This window comes from Apium graveolens, chromosome 6 (genome assembly GCF_009905375.1).
Source record: "Apium graveolens cultivar Ventura chromosome 6, ASM990537v1, whole genome shotgun sequence".
NCBI lineage: Eukaryota > Viridiplantae > Streptophyta > Magnoliopsida > Apiales > Apiaceae > Apium > Apium graveolens.
Window position 1 is genome coordinate 215,123,899 of NC_133652.1, and position 24,378 is coordinate 215,148,276.

Genomic DNA, 24,378 nt, shown 5'->3' on the forward strand with positions numbered 1-24,378 from the left:
GATTTGTCAAAGATTTTGCGAAGATAGCGACACCGTTGACCAAGTTAACTCGACAAAGTGAAAAGTTTGAATGGAATAGTAAGTGTGAAAAAAGTTTTCAAGAGTTGAAGAATCGGTTGGTGACTGCACCAGTATTAGTACTGCCAGACGAGCAAGGAAATTTTGTTATTTACAGTGACGCTTCGTATCGCGGGCTAGGATGTGTATTGATGCAACATGGTAACGTCATTGCATATGCGTCGAGACAACTTAAACCTCATGAGCAGAAATATCCTACGCATGATCTGGAATTGGCAGCGATTTTATTTGCATTGAAACTTTGGAGACATTATCTGTACGGTGAAAAATGTGAAATCTACACGGATCATTAAAGTTTGAAGTATATTTTCACGTAAAAGGAACTGAACATGCGACAATATCGATGGCTGGAATTGATTAAAGATTATGATGTTACAATCAGTTATCATCCAGGAAAAGCAAATGTTATAGCAGATGCGCTGAGCAGAAAAGAAAGGTTGAATCGGTTAACTTCATGTGAAGAATTGGTTAAAGAATTCGACAAATTGGAAATTGAGATTCGTATTTCCCATGAATCTGCAGGAACTATCTACGCTATGACTTTTCAACCAGGGTTGCTAGAAAAGATTCGCCGTTGTCAAGATGAAGTAATGAGTCAAGACGACGATTTAACGGGAGAAGAGATTACAACTCAGAAAGATAATGAAGGAATTTTACGTTTTGCGTCAAAAATCTGGATCCCTAACGTGGCAGAACTAAAAGAAGAAATTATGCGAGATTCGCACAATTCGAAGTATTCCATTCATCCAGGAAGCACGAAAATGTATCGCGATTTGAAGGAAAACTTTTGGTGGCCGAATATGAAGAAGGACATAGTAGAATGGGTGAGTAAATGCTACATATGCCAGCGAGTTAAAGCAGAACATCAATGTCCGAGTGGGTTACTGCAATCGTTAGACATTCCAGAATGGAAATGGGAACATCTAGCGATGGATTTCGTAGTGGGACTTCCAAGAACGAAAGCAAATCACGATGCAATTTGGGTTATTGTTGATCGATTGACGAAATCAGCACATTTTCTTCCAATTAACGAGAAATTTTCACTGGACAAGCTAGTGCACTTATATCTTAAAGAAATTGTGATGCGTCATGGAGTACCAGTATCGATTGTATAGGATCGAGATCCTCGTTTCAATTCAAGATTTTGGAGACAATTCCAAGAATGTCTAGGAACGAAGTTGAATATGAGTACAGCCTATCATCCGCAAACTGACGGTCAAAGTGAAAGGACAATTCAAACGATTGAAGACATGCTACGAGTTTGTGTGATCGATTTTGAAGGTAGTTGGGATGAACATTTACCCCTAGTGGAATTTTCTTATAATAACAGCTATCACGCTAGTATTGGAATGCCACCGTATGAAGCATTATATAGGAGGAAATGCAGATCACCAGTGCATTGGGATGAAGTTGGAGAACGCAAGATTTTGGGTCCAGAATTAATTCAGCAGACAAAAGAAAAGATTGAACTTATTCGAAAACGAATCGAGGCAGCACAAAACAGGCAAAGCAAATATGCAGACCAAGCAAGGAAGGATATGGATTATCAGGAAGGAGAACATGTATTGCTCAAAATATCGCCATGGAAAGGATTGACCAGATTTGGCAATAAAGGGAAATTGAAGCCACGATACGTTAGACCATTTGAGATTTTGAAGAAAATTGGGAAGGTTGCGTACGAGTTAGCTTTACTACTCCATATGCAGCACATTCACAACGTATTTCATGTATCTATGCTTAAGAAGTACAATCCTGATACAAGGCATGTAATAGAGTATGAACCAGTAGAACTTCAGGCAGATTTATCGTATATAGAGCAGCCAATAAGGATTTTAGATAGGCAAGAGAAGGTATTAAGAAATAAGTCTGTGTCATTAGTAAGAGTCTTGTGGAGAAACCCAGTGGTTGAAGAATCAACCTGGGAGCTTGAAAGTGAAATGTTAGCAAAGTATCCTCAGTTATTTGTATAGTGCGATTCTGAGGACAGAATCTTGTTAAGGGGGGAGAATGTAACGACCGAGGAATTACGCTTGTATTATATTATAATAATGATAAATTATGTGTATTATTATGTGATTAAATGTGTTAAGTCGTTAAACCATAACTGCTATGTGTTATGTGTTGGCTGTTTTGATCCAAACGTGTTTTGGATATTTATTGAGCGTTTTATCGTCAGTTATATATATTATATTAAAACATGTACAGCTCAAAATTATGTTTTAAAAGCCCGTATTTCAAACAAAATCATTGGCTCTATTTTATTAAAAATGCCCTATACCATATCGCTATTCTGAACCCCTAGACGTTTTACAAATTGACCTTTTTCGCGAAAAATGACTTTTTCGGACCCCTTCGGGTACCAAAAAACCCCATAAAAATTATATTTTTATTTTTATATGATCATGAAATTATTATATATCATTTTTCTTTGTATTTTTGTAATTTTGACAATTTTTGGGAATTTTTAGTATTTATTTTGTAATTATTGGATATTTAAAAATTCAATATTAATACCCAAAAATTATAAAAATTGGGGCCAAATATTTTTATTAGGAGTATAATTAGACCCTTAATTTTATTTAGGGGTATTATTTTCATAAATATAAATACCTGATTTATTAGTAATTAAATCAGTTAATTATACAGAAAAATCAGAAAATAAAAGAAAAAGAAAAAGGAATTAGGATTAGGGTTTCTGTGAAGAACAGGGCATGAGGATCAATCGCGATTTTGAAGGTGATTCCGACAACCAAATCGAGCGTGTAAGTAGTCAAATTGAAGCTGGTGATTCGTAGTTTCTGTTTATGTGATTATTTTTGTTGATTATTGAGTTGATTTTAATTTCGTGTTTTCGGGTTTAATTCTTGAATTCGGGTTTGATTCTCTGTGTGTTGTTTGATGTTATTGTTGTTGGAGATGAGTAGATCGTTGTTGTGCGAGTCGATCGGTACCGGTTTTGTGATGTTTGGTGTCCGTTTTAGCATCGCCGGAGTTTCGCCGCCGTCGCCGTGTTCTTCGCGGTTCCGGCGCTGTGTTCGACGAAGACGAAGAAGGAAGGAAGGGGGGGACGTCGTTGTGATGTTGTGCCTCAGAAACGCAGAAGAAGCAAGTTGGAATCGAGCGTTTCGTCTCGCCGGAAATTTCCGCCGGCGTCGGATTCTAGGATTGCAGGGCGGTGTTCTTCCCGACCCGATCAGGTCGGGGACGGCCCAGTTGCAACCCGTTTTCGACCCGGGTTCAATCCTAAAAACCCTAAATCCTGTTATGTTTTTGTGTTTCTGAATAAAATAATTAATTATTTATATTTTAGTAATTAAAAATCAGTTTTAATAATTCTAAAAATTAATTAAAAATTAGTTTGATATTCTGAAAAATAGTATTTATAATTTCTGATTTATTTTATTAAATTATAAATTCGAATTTATTTATTTAATTAATTATTTAATTATTTATCTAATTATTTATTAATTGTCTAATTAATAATTGGGTAATTAATTAATAATTAGGTAATTAATTAGTAAATAAGGATTAGAAATAATTAAGTGAGGTAGGTAATTAATAATCTAATAATTAGTTAATAGTGTGAATAATGATTTGGTAATTAGAATTATTATTCGAGCGTTAGTTATTCGAATAATATTGTGATAATTATTCGTATCGTATAATAGTTATCGGTAATTATCTGTTTAGCGAATCGTATGAGTTTCAATAATGATAGAATAGTTCGGTAATTATGTGGGAATTGCGAGTAGCTCGTAGTTATACGAGTGATTAATCGTTAAGTTGATTTATAATTCGAGTAATTCGTAGTTATTCGATAAATAGCGTATCGGTTAATTAAATCGATTGATTATTTGTAAATAATCGATCTGATCGAATAAGTAATAATAATTTGTAATAAATAATAATAATTCCTAATAATTAGGGATTAATTATTTTAAAATACAATAATTATTAATTAATTATTTAAAAATATGATTAAGGATTGTATAATTATAATTAATTATTTATAATTAATTATTAATTAATTAAATCTTATTTAATTCATAATAATTCAACCGTTAGTCCGATTTGAGCGAAACGAATACCCCTAGACTCAGAAAAATGAGACTAATCCAATAAAAATAGTTGTAAGTTATAATTTCTTCCGAAAGAAAGTGGTTTGGTGATAATTGATAGTTCGTAGGTCCTAGTAGGAGTATAATTGAGCCGAATAAATCCCAAAAAATTATAATAAAATCAGATAAGACTAGTAATGCAGGTATAAGCCTAGAATTGATTCTAAAAATAATTATAAATCTAGAAATTAATTATGTGCTTTATGTGCTACGTGCTTTATGTGATTATGTGAACCTATGTGTTGTATAAATGTATGTGTATATATACGAGTCAGATAGAAACGCATGGGTAGACTGATAAGGTTGCGTGTTATCAATTCAAGATACACGTATATAGTAAGTTATCTAAATGCCTATCTTTCCGTGATTTGTCCAGTGTTAGCAAGGCCAAGCAAGCTAGGGTCAGAAGGCGATGAGTTAAACCAGGTTAAGTACGCGCAAGGCAAGTTTTTCCTCTATTCTAAATTCAGAATAGTGATTTATATTTCTTTTCTATCGTATCAGTTCTCTTTGATAATCATTATTCATATACACTGTTACCCATTTATTATCGCTTGATTCCAATTTCATTTCAATTCTTGATTTACCCAATTTATTGAATTCCCTGTTCATATTTCAACTCCTTTACCCTTGTTACATATACTCTGGTATATCCTGGTGTTGGGATATATCAATAGCATTCCGATTGTTCCGGATGCTAAGCCTTGGACTGGATGGTTACTATACGGGCTGGGTTTTACCCAGACCATTATTTAATAGGCCATAGTTGCCTGAGTACTCCTTATGTTGGTTGGGTCTATGCAGTTGGGTATAGATCCGCACTATATTCTGACTGATCAGCAGGTTATAGTGCATATGTTGGTTCTTATTTCCAGTCTTGTTCATTTGGTACTCGCCAGCATTGGCAAATTACTATTCTATACAGATTCAGATGGTTGTTCCGATCAGCAGCTTATTGTTTCACTCATTTCTCTTTCTTTATACTATATATATTGTTGCAGGCTTGTTGAGCAATTTTGGCTCATCCCTTTTTATTGTTACTCCTATTATTTTAAAGTTAAGGTAGAGAATGAAACCCATCAGAACCCGCATAGTCAAGAAGCGAGTCAAGCAGCGGGACCCTCTTATATCAAGAGTGTTCCTTCCTATTCCCGAAGAGAGCTTTGAATTGCCAGATCAGGTGTAGCAGGATAAGTAGTAATGTTGGGTTGAATGAAAGTCTTGTGTAGTTTGAATAAAAGTTGTGTAGTGAGATTGTAGATAGAATAAAGTTTTGTAACAAAGAGAGTTCTTGAGACAGGTTTTATTTAGTTGGGTTTGTAATAAAATGTAGTATGTGATTCTTGTTTTCAAACTCAGACCTTAAAAGATCCTGAGTAGTGATAGTTCGGGGTAATTATTATATTTATATTTCGCTTGTGCAGGTTTAGTTGGTAATTGTTGTTAATAATGCCCCAAATCTATACCCCGGATTTGAAGGGTGTTATACTGGGTGCCCAGTGGACCCGAGATACCTTTTTAGATAACCAAACGTTGTATAATGTTGGTTGTAAGTGTTTTACTTTAACGGTCTTTTCCATGTATTTTTTCTTGATGTATATCTTTGCCTTGATGATTTCTTTCTAAACTGTTGCTCCTTGTGCAGGTCTTCCGTTCCTTAACCCTTTCCATCACGCTATGTCGCAACAGTTCAAGGATATGGCCGGAAGGTTCAAGAAGATCGGTGGTGCTGTGCAGTTGGATTCGGGGAAGAAGAAGGCTGGTGTAGGTAGCGGCTCTCAGGCCCGGGATGCTAGTTCTTCGGGGAATAGCGTAAGGCAGAGTGCTCCGGTGGTTACTACGCCTATTGTCCCGGAGACCGAGGAGATTGAGGTGTTGGAGCTGGATGAGGAGGAGGTTGGAGTGTTGAACCCTCGCAAGAGGAAAGCTGCGAAAGAGGCTGCTGGTGGCTCTGGAATCCCACAGCGTAGGAGGGTTTCTACTCCGGGCCCTACTGAGGAGGAGAGCCAGAAGCTGGTGGAGGAGGACGCCTTGAAGAGCCTCTTGGCCCGGATGACTCTTGACGACCGCCGGAACGAGATGTTCGATAACTATGCCTCTCCTGCTAACTTCGAGTGCTATGCCAAGGAGGATCTGGACACTTTCCTTGATCATCTTGTGCGCGATGTTTTGGAGGTAAGAGTGTTCCCTTATCATCTTTTTGTTTCTTCCCTTTATATCCGTACTGAGTCTTTTTGTTTCTTTCCAGGCTAATGCTCGGATCAGCGGCTGCTCTACCATCCTTCACAATTTCCGTATAAGGGAGGCTGAGAATAAGGCAGCGATGAAGGAGTTGGCTAGTGAGAAGAAAAGCTTCACCAAGTACCAGGAGGTGAAGGAAAGAGAATCCTGGGAGCATAAGAAGGTTGTTGCTGAAGTGGTAAAGGCCCGGGATTCTGCTGAGCAGTTGGTTGGATCCCTCCGGGCGGAGGTGGAGAACTTGAAAAATGAGCTTGCTTCTAGACCTCGGGCAGAGGAGGTCCTTGAATCCTTCCGGGGTACTCCAGCTTATTACGAGGAGCTCGACAACAAGATCTTTGAGAGGCTCAACATCTGCTGGAACATTGCTTCTGCTTATCTGGCTGAGAATCCTGGTGGTGATATGGATGGGTTCATAGAGCTGTACCTTGCTGAAGAGCTCCATCGTGAAGAAGCAAAAGCTGCTGGAGAGGGTACCTCCGGAGCGCAGCCACCTCCTCCTCCTGAAAAAGTCCGCGAGAAGACTCCTCCTCCTCCCGAGAACTGAAGAATGAAAATTCAGGATTCATGCCTTATAATTTGTCTTCTTAGCTTGCTGTCGTTCCAGACTTAGCCCTTGTGGCTTTTAAATCTGTTATTTAAATTTTGTCTGACTTTTGTTTGGATTTGGCCCAGGGCTTGTTTTGTCCTGGGCAAGCATGTAAATATATTTCCCTTTCTGCATTTGGTTTTTGCTATTCTTGAAATTTTTCAAAGTACACATGGTTTGTGTATTGGTCTTCGGGATGGTGGTTTAAAATTTTAACTGAATAAAATTGTTTTAAGTACACATGGTTTGTATAGTGGTCCCCGAGATGGGGGTTTAGACTTTTAACTGAATAAAATTATTTTAAGTACACATGGTTTGTGTAGTGGTCCCCGGGATGGGGGTTTAAAATTTTAACTGAATAAAATTTTTCTAAGTACACATGGTTTGTGTAATGGTCCCCGGGATGGGAGTTTAAAATTTTCACTGAATAAAATTGTTCTGAGTATACATGGTTTGTGTAATGGTCCCCGGGATGGGGGTTTAAAATTTTAACTGAATAAAATTATTTTAAGTACATATGGTTTGTGTAGTGGTCCCCGGGATGGGGTTTAAAATTTTAACTAAATAAAATTTTTCTAAGCTATACGGCGATAGTAATCAAATGACATGGTAAAATTATCTTGAGCTATGGGGTGCTCAAAGCGAATTTTTCCATTTAAATCAAAATAAAGCAAAAATTACATTCCGGGGTGTACGAGGAGAGAGTTTACATCAAGCTGTCATAACATAAAAGTAAAGGTAGTCCCGGAATGTGCACCTTGCCCTTACTGGTAGAATTTCCTTAGGCGGGCTCCGTGCCAAGTATTTGGGACTTCGGACCCGCTGAGATAGCTTAGTTTGTAGGTTCCTGGGTGGAGCACTTCCTTAACCATATAGGGCCCTTCCCAGTTGGGTTGTAGCTTCCCTTGGTTGGTTGGGTCTGAAGCCTCGGTGTGTCGAAGTACCAAGTCTCCTATTTCATACTCTCTGATTCTTGCTTTCTTTGCGAAGTAGAGCTTTGTCTTTTCTTTATAGTCTTCCATCTTTTTTACAGCCCGATCTCTTACTTCGTCTAGGAGCTCCAGGTTGGTCTTGAGGCCTTCAATGTTTGAGATTATATCAAAGTTGATGACCTTGTGAGAGGGGGACCCGATTTCGATTGGTATGCGGGATTCGGTACCATAGGCAAGCTTGAAGGGGGTCTCATTGGTTCCCGTCCTGGGGGTGGTTCTGTAGGACCACAGGACTTTCGGGAGCTCATCTGGCCAAGTTTTCTTGGATTCTTCCAACCTTTTTTCCAGACCCCGGAGTATGGTTCTGTTAGTCACTTCGACCTGCCCATTTTATTGAGGATGTGCCACCGATGACCTTTTGTGCTTGATTTCGAGTTCTTTCAAGTACGCTTCAAAGTCGGACCCAACGAACTGTGGCCCATTATCAGAGACTAGAACTACCGGGATCCTGAATCTCATGATGATTGAATCCATAAATTTGATACAATCTTGTTGATTGATTATTCTCATGGCCTTAGGTTCTGCCCACTTTGTCATATAATCAATGGCTACCAGGACGTAGCGGAGGTCACCTTTTTGCCCGGGGAAATGGGCCCATGATATCTATGCCCCAAACGGCAAATGGGATCGGAGATAGCACTGACGCTGGCAGGCTGAGGCTTTGTCTGGGAACATTGCTGAACTTCTAGCACTGAGGGCATTTCTTAACATAGGTGATGGAGTCGGAGTGGACTGTAGGCCAGTAATACCCTTTCCTGATGAAAATGTAAGCCAGAGCTTTGGCTGCCAGGTGATCTCCGCAGTAGTCTTCATGAAATTTCTGGAGACAATAGTTTGCCTCATCCGGGTCTACACACTTCAGGGTGGGTGCTGAAAAGGTTCTTCTGTATAGCTGACCATTTTCCAGGAAGAAACGAGCAGCCTTGTGCTTTAGGTATCTGGCCTTGTTTTGGTCTTCCGGGAGCATTCCGTCCATTAGGTAGGCTATGTAGGGAGTCATCCAGTTGTCCGGGCTGCCGATGCACAGGACCTCAGATCGCTCTGTGCTGGGTGCCTTAAGTTCTTCGAAGTATACCGAACTGGTGAGATCCGACGTGTTCTGTACGATCTTGGATAGCTCATCTACCTTGGAGTTCTCTTCTCTATTTATCTGGAGGATGGTGATATCAGGGATGGTTTCCAGGATATCACGCACCATTGCTTGATAATGTGCCAACTTTGGATCTTTCGCAATATACTCTCCACTGGTTTGTTTGACTACCATCTGAGAGTCGCTATAGATGATCATCTTCGTAATACCCAGAGATTTTGCTAATCTGAGCCCGGAGATGAGTGCCTCATATTCAGCTTGATTGTTCGTTGCTGTGAAGGCAAAGGTTATTGCTTGCTGAATGGTGAAACCTTCCGGGCTAATGAGAATGAGGCCAACCCCGGACCTCTCGACCATTGATAATCCGTCCACATAGAGTTTCCAAGAGCCTGAGTCTGGGTCGGATTCCTTACAATCAACCCCGCTGGGTGCAGGTGGCTGTGGCTCGGAGAAGGTGCATTCCATAACAAATTCAGCTAGGGTCTGGGCCTTTATCGCCATTCGCGGCACAAACTTGAAGTTGAACTCGCTTAATTCAATGGCCCAGTTGACCAGTCTCCCGGATGCGTCTGTCTTATGGATGATTTTCCTAAGTTGCTGATCTGTGACCACTCTAATTTCTCGGCCTTGGAAGTATTGCCTTAGCTTCCTGCTGGAGTGTACGAGGGCCAAGGCGAATTTTTCCAAGTTTGGGTACCGAGTTTCTTAAAGGAATATGTCCTAAGTCCAATCATGTATTAGGATTTAGGAATAACTTCCTCTGCAATCTGTTTTGATTTCATTGATATTAATAAAAGACTAGTTTTGTTTTTTTATTACGGGCTTTATCTATTTAAGTGTTTAAATAAGATATACCATAGTTTGGAGTAAAGTTTTTTATGGATTATGATGAGATCATAATAGTGAGACCTAAAAGATGATAACTCTAAACTTAAATAGTTCCTGATCATAGGATTACTAACTGGTAATTAATAATCCGCAAAGATCGGTACATACTATGTTTGCTTCATTATGAAGGATGTCTGTTCTCATAGACATTTGTGTGGTGACACTATAGCTAGTATGTAGGTGTTTATTATAGAATAAGTTCACTGAACATGACTCGCACAGCTGAACAACTGATGGAGTTCACTCACGTGTCAGCAGTTGTTCACATAGTGATAGTTGTACAAGTATCCTTAGACTTGAGGTCATCATAGTCATTTTGTGTACACTGAACTATGCTTTGGTTTAGTTCTTAGTCTCCAGGGACAATTATTAGGGCTCTACTGGGTATAGGAATTTGTACACGAAGATAGTGTATGATCAATAAAGGATCTACCCCTTCCAGTGAAGGAAGCGAATGTTCAAGGCTGATCCACTTATGCTAGTTCAAGAATCTCTGGCCAGAGTGAATGAAATTAGAAAGCAGTTTCTGATTGCATAGAACTAAGCATAGTAAATGATAAGCAAGTGATTAAATTAGATAGGCTTGACACGAGATCCATGCCTTGTATTTAATCGGGACATTGTAGGGTAGAAGGAGTTTATTGTACGGTAACTATTCACTGAATAGGTCCTTGGTATTCTAAGCAGTGAATTCATATTATCCGGATAGTCGCGATATGCTGAGAAGTATCCCTCACGATGTAGAATAAATATGATTAATTAATTAATCATATTTAATAAATTAGAGAATTTATATAAATAATGATAAAATAGTTTTATTATTATTTATTTCTACTACCGGCTTAATATTGAACCTACAGGGTCACACCATAAAAGGAAAATGATTTAATGGTGGAGGAATTAATTAATAATGGCTAATAATTATTTATTTATGAAATAAATAATTAATTGGCAAATTTAATAATTGATTAAATGAGATTTAATTGATTATAAATTAATTAAGAAAAGTTCTTAATATTATTAATTAAGGATTTAATTTTTTAGAAATTAAATCAAGAGAGAGAATTATTTCTAAAGTGTTTAGAAAAAGGATTAATAATTAAAAGGTGTTTTAATTATTAATGAGAATAATAAATGGGATAATAATAATAATATTTATGGAAAAATTTCAGCTGAAAATTTTGCCTATAAATATACTATTATAAACCCTATTTTTATTCGAACCCCAAAATTTTATAAAACCTAATTCTCTCCACCTCCTCCTCCTCCTTAACGTCGTTTTCTTGGTGGATACCGGTGGAGTGCTTCACGTTTGAGGATCAGCTGCTAAGGATCTCCAATCGTTACTTTTGGATCGCATATTAAAGGTTAGTAATTGATCCCTATGTTTTTACCACAATTTATATGCTTTTATTTAGATTTTATATGTGTAAAAGTGTTTTACCATGCCTCCACTGCAATTAAAATCCAACAATGGTATCAGAGCATAGGTTGTATGCATATAGATCTGTGGTAAAATTTTCAGAATTTTATGTGCTTGTATGAATTAATTATGATTTTTACAAGTTATATCATGGATTAATTTTGTCTGATGAGAAATCATTTCTCAGAATAATTTTGAATGTTGATCTGGGTTCTACAAGTGTTGTGGATCGTCTGGGTATTTTTTTCATAATTTTATGATGTATAGATTATTTATTATAAATTTTTGAAGTTGTTGTAATTAAATTCGTAATTAAATAAAGATATATATATATATATATATGAATTGTAAGTATGTATATATATTTGTACATCTGCTGTTGCTATAACATTCTGTGGTGCACGGAGAAAGAGAAAGACAGAGCACAGTACGGCGGCACAACAATCGAGGAGAGAAAAAAACGGTGACTGACTGAAAAAATGAGGGAGGACCGCGCGTCGACCACGCGCGCGTGGGGCTCACGCGCTAGCGTGCCACGCGCGGCGCGTGGTAGACACGCGCTGATGATGTCAGAATAGGTGTTAGGGCGCGTGGGGCGCGTGAAGCGCGTGGTTGGTTGTCAGACACGCGCTGTCAGACGCGTGTGCGCGTGGCCGTGCGTGAGGGAACTTGTTTCGGCGCGTGCGGGCGCATGGCAGCTCAGAATTGGGCGATTTTGGTGCCATTGGATTCGTCTTTTCGTGACGCTTCTAATGGTATATTATATGATATTTTATGAAATTATTTCAAACTGTTTATAGCTAACAGAAGTGTTTTAAAGTTGTTTTTGATCGTTTGAATTGATTTTAAATGCTTCATGTGATACATAGAGATGTATAATGCTTAGACTAATGTGCTAGATGATATAACATGCCTACCTTGATGTTTATTCATGTTTATATATGTGATATATGCTTAGTTTATCATGCGATGATAGATTTAGGTGAACTTAAATGAACATAAGGCGTTTGTTAGACAACCTAGTATAGTGAAATTGTTTCATAACCTTAATAATAATATTATGAATACAATCATGAGATTCTTGTGTTTATGAAACACGTAATTGAATATGAATTTTCGATATGAGAGAAAGGCTGATTCTGTCAACAACAGATTTCTATCTGTAAGAAAGGGTTATTAAGTGACGCCTTTTGACAATGCTCCACCCGATCTGGGAATCATCTGATTATTGATTATTGATTTGAAATATTTAATTTAAAAGGAAGAATCTCTTTATAATATGATAATGATTGTAACGTAATATAATCCCTCTAAAATTAAATAATATCAAGTAGAAATTGGCCAATGACACAACGGGCTTGTGTCGGTCATAGCCTTCCAACATGATAGAAAAGTAGTTCTTATTTTTGAATCATTATCGTTTCGTGCTACAGCCGAGGGCTTTGATTTTGAAATAAGAAATACTTGTCTATTACATAGAGATGTGTACATTGAATAAGAATCTAAAGGTCGTTACGTGCCACAACCATGGGCCTTTGGGGACTGATTCAATTGTACGGAATGTTGGGTTAGACTTGACTTAGAATATTGAGTTTGTCGTGCCACAGCCGTGACTCAATTATTCAAGAGGTTAAAGTTTGATTAGGGAATAACATTAGATGTAATTGACAAGAGTTGTCTGCCTATTGAACATTACATGGCGGTTCATGCTACAGCCGGGGTTGTGTAATGGAATGTAGGATCCCTATTCCCACTAGCATTATGAATGCTTAATTTTTCACGTAGAGGGTTGAATAAATTAGATAAACTAGTGGGAGCCACTTATGAATAAAGACCCGATTCATATAGTGTTTTAAAATAAAATCGAATATTTGCTAAGTGTTGTTATGTGTTTATCATTTACAGAATTACTTTGTACGTTGTGTCTTCTGCACTATCACTCAGGAGCATACTAGATGCTCATAAGTTGACTGGTCCTAATAATGCTGACTGGCTTCGAAACTTGAGAATTGTTCTCAGGATTGAGAAGCTGGAATACATGATTGACTCACCTAAGCCTACTGAACCTGCTAGTGATGCGCATAATGATGAACATGTTGTGTATTGTAAGTGGATAGATGATGCAAATGTTGCTCAATGCATCATGCTAGCCTCCATAAACATTGAGCTGCAGAAGCAACATGAGCATATGGATGCTCACACTATCCTCATGCATCTACAAGAGTTGTATGATGTGGCGGGAAGGACAGCTCGATATGAGATATCGAAGGAGTTGTTCGGTTGTAGGATGTCTGAGGGATCATCTGTGAATGACCATGTACTTAAGATGATCAATTTGATTGAACGTCTTGGACAACTTGGTTTTGCCATGGATGGGGAGCTGAGCCAAGACTTGGTCTTGCAATCGCTTCCGAGTTCGTTCTTGCAGTTTGTTATGAACTTTCACATGAATAAGTTGGATGTCATCCTGCCTGAACTCCACAACATGTTGAAGACTGCGGAATCGAATTTTTCCCCTAAGAAGAGTTCTGTTCTTCTAATTGGTGAAGGTTCCAATCCTAAGAAAAGGAAGAGGAACTCTTCCAAGAAGAAGAAAGTAGGTGAAGAAAAGCCGGTTCCACTAAAAGCTGAAGACCCCAAGAGCAAAGTTGTTTGCTTTCACTGTAATAAGGTGGGGCACTGGAAGAGGAACTACAAGGTTTACCTTGCAGAATTGAAGAAGAAGAAGGGTAGTGAGACTGCTGCTTCTGATCTAGGTATGTTCATGATAGAAGTGAATATGTCATTAAGCCAAATTTCTACTTGGGTATTAGATACCGCCTATGGTTCTCATATTTGCAATTCGTTGCGAGGACTAAAGGGAAGTAGGAATCTTGAAAAAGATGAGGTGATTCTACGTATGGGCAATGGAGCAAAGGTTGCGGCCATAGCTGTAGGATCATTTAGTTTACATATGCCTACGGGCAAGACTATTATTTTAAATAATTGTTGTTTTGTTCCCTCGATTGTGAGGAATATTATTCCCATGTTAGACTTGGCTGGATTTTCATTTATTATTGAGAATAATGAATGTTCTATTCTTAGAGATAATATTCTTTATGGACGTGGTGCTTTAAATAATGGTCTGTATATATGTGACATAATTTACTTCAAATTGAACAAACTAATAAAAGAAAAGGGATGATGAAAATCTCACTTTATAGTGGCACTGCAGTCTCCATTTAGTAGACATGGAGAGAGGACTGCAAATTTGCTAGGAATGGTACACACAGATGTATGTGGACCAATGTCTAAGCAAGCCATGGGTGGATTTTCATACTTCATTACTTTCATAGATGATAGATCTGGATTCGGATATGTGTTTGATGAAACACAAGTCTGAGGCCTTTAAAAAGTTCAAAGAATATAAGTATGAAGTGGAGAAACAACCAAACATAGTATTATAACTCTTCGATCAGATCGAGGTGGTGAATACTTTAATGGAGTGTTTCTAGATTATCTCAAAGTAAATGGTATAGTCTCTCAGTGGACTCCTCCAGATTGGTATCTGAAAGGAGAAATCGAACTTTGTTAGACATAGTTCGGTCCATGATGAGCTATGAGAATCTTCCAGTATTCATATGGGGTTATGCATTGGAAACCTCAGCATATTTACTGAATAAGGTGCCTTCCAAATCTGTTCCTCAAAACTCCGTATGAGATATGGAAAGAAAGGAAACCGAGTGTTAAACACGTTAAGATTTGGGGATGTCCAGCTTATGTCAAGAAAGTTGACCCATATAAGCTGGAATATCGATCCGTAAAATGTAGTTTTGTGGGATATCCTAAAGAGACTTTAGGGTATTACTTTTACACCGATCATCGGGTGTTTGTCTCCAGACATGCTACCTTCTTGGAAAAGGAGTTTATCCTTGAAGGAAACAGTGGGAGCAAAATTGAACTTGATGAAGTTCAAGAAGCACAAACTACTACGGATCAAGTGGAAACACCTGTTCTGACTGAACAACCTTTTGTGGAACAGCCCATTCATAGAACATGGAGAGTGTCTCGCCAACCTGAGAGGTAATATGGCCTTGTCATTAAGAATGACAATGAGTTGTCGATCATTGATGATGACGACCTTGTGACCTATAATGAGGCTATGAGTAGTGTTGACTCAGAGAAATGGCAAAGTGCCATGAAATCTGGAATGGAATCTATGTATACGGTATACGAAAGAATGATTAGAGCAGATGGGCAGGTGGAGACCTATAAGGCCAGGCTTTTGGCAAAAGGATTCAAACAAAGGCAATGGATTGACTTTGATGAAACCTTTTACCTGTAGCCCTGTTAAAATCAGTTCGGATTTTGCTTGCGATTGCTGCTTACTACGACTATGAAATCTGGCAAATGGCCAGATGGTTTTCTTTCCAAGGGAAATGAAAACCTAGTGTGTAAGCTGCTGCGAACCATATGTGGTTTAAAGCAAGCTTCTCGTAAATGGAACATCCGTTTTGATGAGACAATCAAAGAGTTTGGTTTTATCAAAAACGTAGATGAACCATGTGTCTACAAAAGGGTTAGTGGGAGCGCGGTAACATTTCTTGTATTGTATTGAAATATAGTTGACATACATAACAACATAGCAGACCCACTCACAAAGCTACTTTATGAAAGTCACTTTGATCATCATAAAGACAAGATGGGTATTAGATACCAGAGTGATTGGCTTTAGTACAAGTGGGAGATTGAAAGGAATATATCCTAAGTCCAATCATGTATTAGGATTTAGGAATAACTTTCTGTGTAATCTGTTTTGATTTCATTGATATTAATAAAAGACTAGTTTTGTTTTTTATTACGGGCTTTATCTATTTAAGTGTTTAAATAAGATATACCATAGTTTAGAGTAAAACTTTTTATGGATTATGATGAGATCATAATAGTGAGACCTAAAAGAAGATAACTCTAAACTTAAATAGTTCCTGGTCATAGGATTACTAACTGGTAATTAATAATCCGCAAAGATCGGTACATACTATGCTTGTTTCATTATGAAGGATGTCTGTTCTCATTGACATTTATGTGGTGACACTATAGCTAGTATGTAGGTGCTTATTATAGAATAAGATCACTGAACATGACTCGCACAGCTGAACAACTGATGGAGTTCACTAACGTGTCAGCAGTTGTTCACATAGTGATAGTTGTACAAGTATCCTTAGACTTGAGGTCATCATAGTCATCTTGTGTATACTGAACTATGCTTTGGTTTAGTTCTTAGTCTCCAGGGACAATTATTAGGGCTCTACTGGGTATAGGAATTTGTACACGAAGATAGTGTATGATCAATAAAGGATCTACCCCTTCCAGTGAAGGAAGCGAATGTTCAAGGCTGATCCACTTATGCTCGTTCAAGAATCTCTGGCCAGAGTGAATGAAATTAGAAAGCAGTTTCTGATTTGCATAAAACTAAGCATAGTAAATGGTAAGCAAGTGATCAAATTAGATAGGCTTGACACGAGATCCATGCCTTGTATTTAATCGGGATATTGTAGGGTAGAAGGAGTTTATTGTACGGTAACTATTCATTGAATAGGTTCTTGGTATTCTAAGCAGTGAATTCATATTATCCGGATAGTCGCGATATGCTGAGAAGTATCCCTCACGATGTAGAATAAATATGATTAATTAATTAATCATATTTAATAAATTAGAGAATTTATATAAATAATGATAAAATAGTTTTATTATTATTTATTTCTACTACCGGCTTAATATTGAACCTACAGGGTCACACCATAAAAAGAAAATGATTTAATGGTGGAGGAATTAATTAATAATGGCTAATAATTATTTATTTGTGAAATAAATAATTAATTGGCAAATTTAATAATTGATTAAATGAGATTTAATTGATTATAAATTAATTAAGAAAAGTTTTTAATATTATTAATTAAGGATTTAATTTTTTGGAAATTAAATCAAGAGAGAGAATTATTTCTAAAGTGTTTAGAAAAAGGATTAATAATTAAAAGGTGTTTTAATTATTAATGAGAATAATAAATGGGATAATAATAATAATATTTATGGGAAAATTTCAGCTGGAAATTTTGCCTATAAATATACTATTATAAACCCTATTTTTATTCGAACCCCAAAATTTTATAAAACCTAATTCTCTCCTCCTCCTCCTCCTCCTCCTTAACGTCGTTTTCTTGGTGGATACCGGTGGAGTGCTTCACGTTTGAGGAGCAGCTGCTAAGGATCTCCGATCGTTGCTTTTGGATCGCATATTAAAGGTTAGTAATCGATCCCTATGTTTTTACCACGATTTATATGCTTTTATTTGGATTTTACATGTGTAAAAGTATTTTACCATGCCTCCGCTGCGATTAAAATCCAACAATTTCAGCATCTTTGAGGACATGGATGACATAGTAGATAGGGCTCTGGGTTCCTCCTTCCTCCCAGATTAGGGCAGAAGAGACAGCCTTGGGGCCAGCGGCGATGTAGAGGGATAAAGGCTCACCGGGCTTGGCTTTTGATAACACCGGGGGTTCATCAGGTGTCGCTTTACTTCTTCAAAAGCTGTGTGGCATTTCGGGGTCCAATCTACCAACTTCTTGTTCCGGGCGCCTTTTAGTAATTCGAAGAGCGGTAGACATCTTTCCGCCAGCTTTGGAATGAATCTGCGTAGGGCCGCGAGGCATCCTACCAACTTTTGAATGTCCTTCTGAGTGTGGGGTATCTTCATTTCCATTATGGCATTGATTTTCTCCGGGTTTGCTTCGATTCCTCTTTCGCTGACTAGAAAGCCCAAGAATTTTCCCGAAGGTACCCCGAACGCGCATTTCTCGGGATACAACTTCATGGTGTACCTTCTCAAATTGTCAAAACACTCCTTGAGGTCCTTGATGTGATCCGGGATTGTGAGTGACTTGGAGATCATGTCATCTACATAGGATTCCATATTCCTCCCCAGTTGGCTTTTAAAGATTATGTTCATCATTTTCTGGTAGGTGGCCCCAGCATTAATGAGCCCGAAGGGCATCATGATGAAGGCGTAGACTGCCTGATGAGTGATGAAGGATGTTTTGGCGTTGTCTTTGGGATTCATCCGAACTTGGTTATAGCCTGAGAAGGCGTCCATGAAGCTGAGCATGGTGTGACCCGAAGTCGCGTCGATTAGCTGATCAATATTGGGGAGGGGATAGGAATCTTTTGGGCATGCAGCGTTGAGGCTCGTGTAATCGACACACATTCTCCACTTTCCATTCGGTTTCTTGAATAACACTATGTTGGCGAGCCAGTCGTGGTACTTGATTTCACAGATGATGTCAGACTTGAGCAACTTTTCTACCTCTTCGTCTATAGCCAGTTATCGCTCCGGGGTGAAGTTTCTCCTATTCTGTTTGATCGGTCTCTTCCGCGGGTCTACATCCAGACTGTGCATCGCCACAGACTGGTCTACCCCGGGCATATCCTCCGGTGTCCATGCGAATATGTACACATATTCTCTTAGCAACAGGATGAGCTCTTATTTGAAGGATGTTTTCAAGCCCTTTCCAATTTTCAGCTTTCGGGTGGGATTCCCGGGCTCCAACTCTATCTCCGTGGTTTATGAAGCAGGTTCTACCTTGGTCTTTTCCTTTACTTCCACAAATTTCTGTATCCGGGCATCAGCGTTGGTTACGCCGTACCCCGAATCCTCTATCATATTGACGTCCAACCTTGGCCTTTTGCTGAGATGTTCTCGAAGTTTCTTGCGGCTTTGGCCTTTGGGTAAGGCCATCGCCTTCTTCTTATTCTCCGGGTCGGTTTCTGCCATCACCAAGGCCTACCCATAGCATTTCCCGGATACACCTCGATCTCCTCTAAGTTCTCCGATGCCTCCCGAGGTAGGAAACTTTAGCTTCAAGTGAATTGTTGATGGGATGGCCCGGAGTTTAGTGATGGTGGGCCTCCCCAAAATCATGTTATAGAGGATGTAGCACTTATCATGACATGAGAGACTTGCCGAGGCGCGGTACCAAAGACCATGAGAAGGTATATTACCCTGCGGATCGGGATCATATTATTTCTGAATCCGTAGAGGGGATCTTCGAGGCATGGGTCCATACGAAGGTGTCCCAACTTCATCCTGTTAAGTGTGTGCTCAAAGACAGTGTTAGCCGAGGAACCATTATCAACCAAAATTCTTTGTACCTCATTGTCGGTGATGTCGAGAGTCACGACCAGGGCTTGGTTGTGTTCGAATCCAGGCCTTCATAATCGGTATTAGAGAAAAATATGGGTTCATCTTCAGCAGGCTGGATCATCATGATATCACTGTCCATATCTAGGCTCCGGGGTGGGGAGGAGGTTCCCCCGAAGATTACGTTGACCATGTGCTTGCCGCCGCTAAAGGGCTTATCTTTGTCATTGAGCCTCCTTTGCAGGTACTAGTTCATGTTGCCCTTCTTGATATGGTCTTCAATGAACATTTTGAAAGAAAAGCAGTTCTCCGTGGTATGGCCGTGATCCTCGTGATATCCGCAATATTTGTCTCGCGCCCTATTCTCGGGGGGTGCTAGCAGCGGCTTTGGGGGGTAGTAAAAAGGTTTCCCCTTGACCTCTCTTAAGATGTCTGACCGGGGCCGGTTGAGCGGTGTTCATTGGGGCTCTGGCTTGGGCTTCCTTTTAGGCTTGGGCTTTCTTTCAATCCTTTGAGGTCTAAAGTAGTCGTCCCGGGGTGGGGTTCCCCGAGACTGCTGTACATAATTGGTCTGCCTATTTGCCTTGTGTCTCTTTTCTTTTCTATAGGAGGAGCGACATTCTTGGGACTCATCATCATCCCGGATTTTCCTGTTCATCTTCATGTATGTGAGGAAGTCATTTTCCTTGATAAACTGTGAGGCCATCACTTAAGCAGAAGCAAGGTTTTGGGGCTCTCTATGAATCAGGTCTTTTACGTAGCCTTCGCATGAAACCGGATGAAGATTTCGCCGGAAAATATTCATGGCTTCCATCTCCTCAAGGTTGGAGAGCTGGTTGACCGCTTCTTAAAACCTTTTGATGAATTCCGGTAGAGTTTCTCTGCTTCTTTGTTGAATGGTTTCCAAGTGGCACATCTGGAGCTCGTTCAGGTGGTTCGCCCTGAACCTCTTTAAAAATATTTCCCGGAAGTCTTTCCAAGAGTCGATGCTCCCGGAGGAGATTCTGCTGAACCATTTTTGTGCTCCTCCCTTTAGTGTTGAAGTAAAGAAATGACACTTGGTGAGGTCGTTGTAATCATATATGTTTGAGATCTGTTCGAAGTAGTTCAGATGTTCTTCAGGGTCGGCAAGCCCGTCAAAAGAATCAAAGTTGAAGTGTTTGAGTGTGGGTTCCCTAGGGGTGGATTCCAATTTTCTGGTGAAGGGCGTGGCCGCCGCTCCGACCTCCACGTCCCCCTCAACTTTTCTTTTAAGATCCCGAAGTACCTGGGACATCTGCTCCTATTTAGATTCCTTCTCATGCTCGGAATCTGAGGAGACATGAATCCTGCGTGTTTTCTTCTTTTGTTTCACCTCCTCCTCTTGGATCCTCTTTTCAATGTTGGCCTTGGCCTTGGCCTCTTCTTCCCTCCGGATGCAGTCCCGGAGTGTAGCCCTCTTGATCTCATCCCGGGCATCTTTTAATGGCCTCTTAGTTTTGCCAATCTGGTCCAAGACTGAGCTCCGAGATTCTTCAGAGTGCTCCTCCTGGTCCCGGGACGGGTTTCAGGAGCCTTGTTTTTTCCTTCCATAGATCCATAGCCGCTTGAATCTGCTCCGGAGTCATGTTTCCCCAAGGGTTTGTTGAGGTTTCTCCATACTTGTGGGCTGCTTTCTCTATAGTTACTCTCTGGTCTCCGGGCTGGAGTAGAGATGAAACACGAGTTATGGGGGGCTCCTCTTCTATTTCCTCCATCTCGCCATCCCTGGGTGGGATAACGGTGGGTTGAATAGTTCCCGAGATCGAAGTTTTGCTCTTTCTTGTGGCCATTTTTTCAGAGCAGATTATGGGAAATGGTAGCAGAGGTGCAACAGGGTGTGTGACTGTTTTTGGAAGGAAAGATAAGAAAAATGAGTCATGAAGAGAGTGAGGTTCTTGTTTTTACCTGGGAGGGGGTTTTCTTGGCCCTTCGAGCTGTGTAATGTAACTGGAGATGGCACCATACCATCGGAGGTTCGACCCCTCTTTCTAGCGCCAATGATAACTCTGTTTGTTCCCGGATCTTGTCCACTCTCACGTATGCTAGAGCCCTGTCCACGTGGCAGCTGGTGTGAGGTTAACCTGCTAGGTAGGGGACTCTGCAAAACAGAACCGGAAGGGGGGTTATTTCCCGCGGCAACTCCGGCGTGAGAATAAGAATGGGGTTTCTTGAAGAAGAAGAAGATGGAAGAAAGAGCTATTCAAAATATGTATAGTGGTGTGTGTATAGGTGTGTAGCAGTCAAATATTTTTCATCCCCTAAAACCCTCTTTTTGGGGCCTTTTATAGGTACCAAGATTTAGGGTTTTTGGGGTTTGTACCTCTTCATCCTAGCCTTTGATCATTCTTGGTTGGTGAGTGATTGGACGACTTGGATCGACTGTGGGGCCGGGTGTCCTCCTTCCACCAGTGTTGTCTTGGGATCTTTACATATGGACGGCTGGGATGCAATAGTTTCATTTTAGGTAACATGAGACAGTTGACATTTTTGTCATGTGCCACGTGGCTCCGGGGCCCACCCCAATTTGGGCCTGGGGTGTTTTCTATTTGGGCTTTTGCTTCTTTATTTGGGCTTGATTATTTATGGCCTATCACTTAGTTTTGTGTTTTTATATTATTATATGTAGGAAATGTATCTATGTTTTTAATGTAGATATATTCATCTATTGTATCCTTTTATGATAATTTGTCTACTTTTTTTTGTGTTCCTTCTCAAGTAAAATTTGACAATTTTTTTTGTTTCTATAAATCTTAACTAATAATTGTTTTTGAACTTTTTTCAGTCATTTTACTATAGGTAAACTCTAAGAATTATATAATCTGTGTAAATAGTGTAAGATGAATGTGTTCAGTTCAGCAAGTTAAAATAAAAATATTCCTTGCTAACAGGTTGAGAATATATATGGACCTGGAAATCAGTATGTGACTTCTGCAAAAATGATTCTCCAAGTATGTGTTCCATCATATTTTAGTCCTTTTTAGTTCTATACTGAGGAGAGTACTGATATTTTCATTTTATTTCATCAATTAGCATATAAACTACACACCTTTTCGTAACTATAGATTATTGTTTTTTCTTTGCTATTTAAATCTTTTTCAATAGAATAGTGAGGCTATGGTTTCAATTGACATGCCTGTTGGACCTTCTAAAGTTCTTGTTATTGCTAATAAACATGCTAATCCTGTTTACATCGCCGCGAATTTGCTCTTACAGGTTGTACACTATAGTGCATTGTTTGCTGCAGTAATCACAGCTTTGTCTCTGTACCTTGTGTCTGTTTGAGATAATGAGAATCTAAAGGTCTGCTTAAAAAACTATTACTACCTCCGTCCTAACGGGATATATACATGTATTATTTACACGTATTTTGAGACTTTTATAAAATATAGTTTCATAATGTTTTTTTCAAATTTTTTCTTTTTGAATAAAAGTTTAAACATAAAACTTTTATTCAGAAAAAAAAAATATTGTAAAATTATATTTTAAACGAATATTAAAAAGCATGCCAAAAAATGATATAGAATTGAATGGAACAGAAGGAGTATATTATAAAATGCTGCTATAAAGTACATGCCAATCAATCATACAAACCCACTGAAAAACACCTGTCGATAAAGTATAAAAACCCAATAGTGATCGGACCTCACTTGTCATCCTGCTACAAGTCCCTACAATTACTGGACGTGCTGAATAATATTATTAAAATTTATGGGGTCACTTCTCTTACGCAGGGTCCACAAAAAACTTTTCTCAGCACTTCATCATTCACGAACTCTAGATTAATAAAATCATGTGCACCTTTTACTCTTCTCATTGTAATGCTCCTAAAGTTGGGGTATTTATAGTGGCCTCTGCTGCTGACCTCCTTGGTTTGAAACGATTGGTTCTTGAATATCGCACCAATTGCGTCAGCCTTCATTGAATAATCTCTTTGGGAGGTGAAACAACGGTTGAGCGGGACAATTCGAAATGATAGCATTGAAGATAGATTTATATCTATACACGGTTACGGTTATCTTATACTACGTTTCGGAGAAAGTAGCCAACTTGAGTTGGCCTATATCAGAGAGCCCTATCTCAACCTGTGGAAGGAGGTGACAATTGTTATAAGTACTTAAATTCCGATCCCTGATCTGTAGCTACGATGAATTGGAAACATCTCTTTTTAATTTCTATTTACCTAGTTTATATCTTTGTTTCGTGTGTTCCCGGGAGGTCTTAAATCTCGGGATACTACTCAAATAACTGAGACCAGAGAGTAATTTAAAATAGGTAAGAGTCTGAGGTCGGGACGGACGACATACATCTTGGTTGGTTCCACAGCATGCTCCTCACTGCCCTATGGAGTAATACAGGGGGCAAGACTCTCTCAACTTAGTCTTAAGGGGTTTGCCTAAGCTTCATTCTATGATTCAATTCTTGTAGAATATTAGCTGTAGCTTCTTTTTTTATTTAAAGCCTGTATCAGCTTGGAGCACACTCGATTGAACTCACACAGGGATCATTCTTTAAGACATTTATTGATGCTCTAAAAAAGATCTTCTCCCATAGGTGTTATCGGACGTTTTTCATTCTTCACCCGGTCCTTGGTAGCGTTGATAAAGGTAACCGGAGGTTTACTTTAGAAACACTCTAAACAGGCCTATTGGTGGCACCAGTGGTACACATAAGTCATGGGTGATTATTAGTCCGATGCTTCGGGCGAAACCAATTCCCAGGGTGTGACGGGCAGTGTGTACAGGACACAGGTATATATTTACCGTGG

The 24,378-nt window shown here is 39.1% G+C and overlaps 1 protein-coding gene across 1 annotated transcript in view; it reads left to right on the top strand.

Annotated features, from left to right (window-relative positions):
• LOC141665727 (histidinol dehydrogenase, chloroplastic-like) overlaps positions 1 to 24,378 on the top strand; it is a 73,356-nt gene that overhangs the window by 16,603 nt on the left and 32,375 nt on the right. The window contains 3 exon segments of the mRNA XM_074471710.1: positions 19,158 to 19,180; positions 22,465 to 22,561; positions 22,716 to 22,826. Of these exon segments, the coding sequence (XP_074327811.1) occupies positions 19,158 to 19,180; positions 22,465 to 22,561; positions 22,716 to 22,826 (231 nt within the window).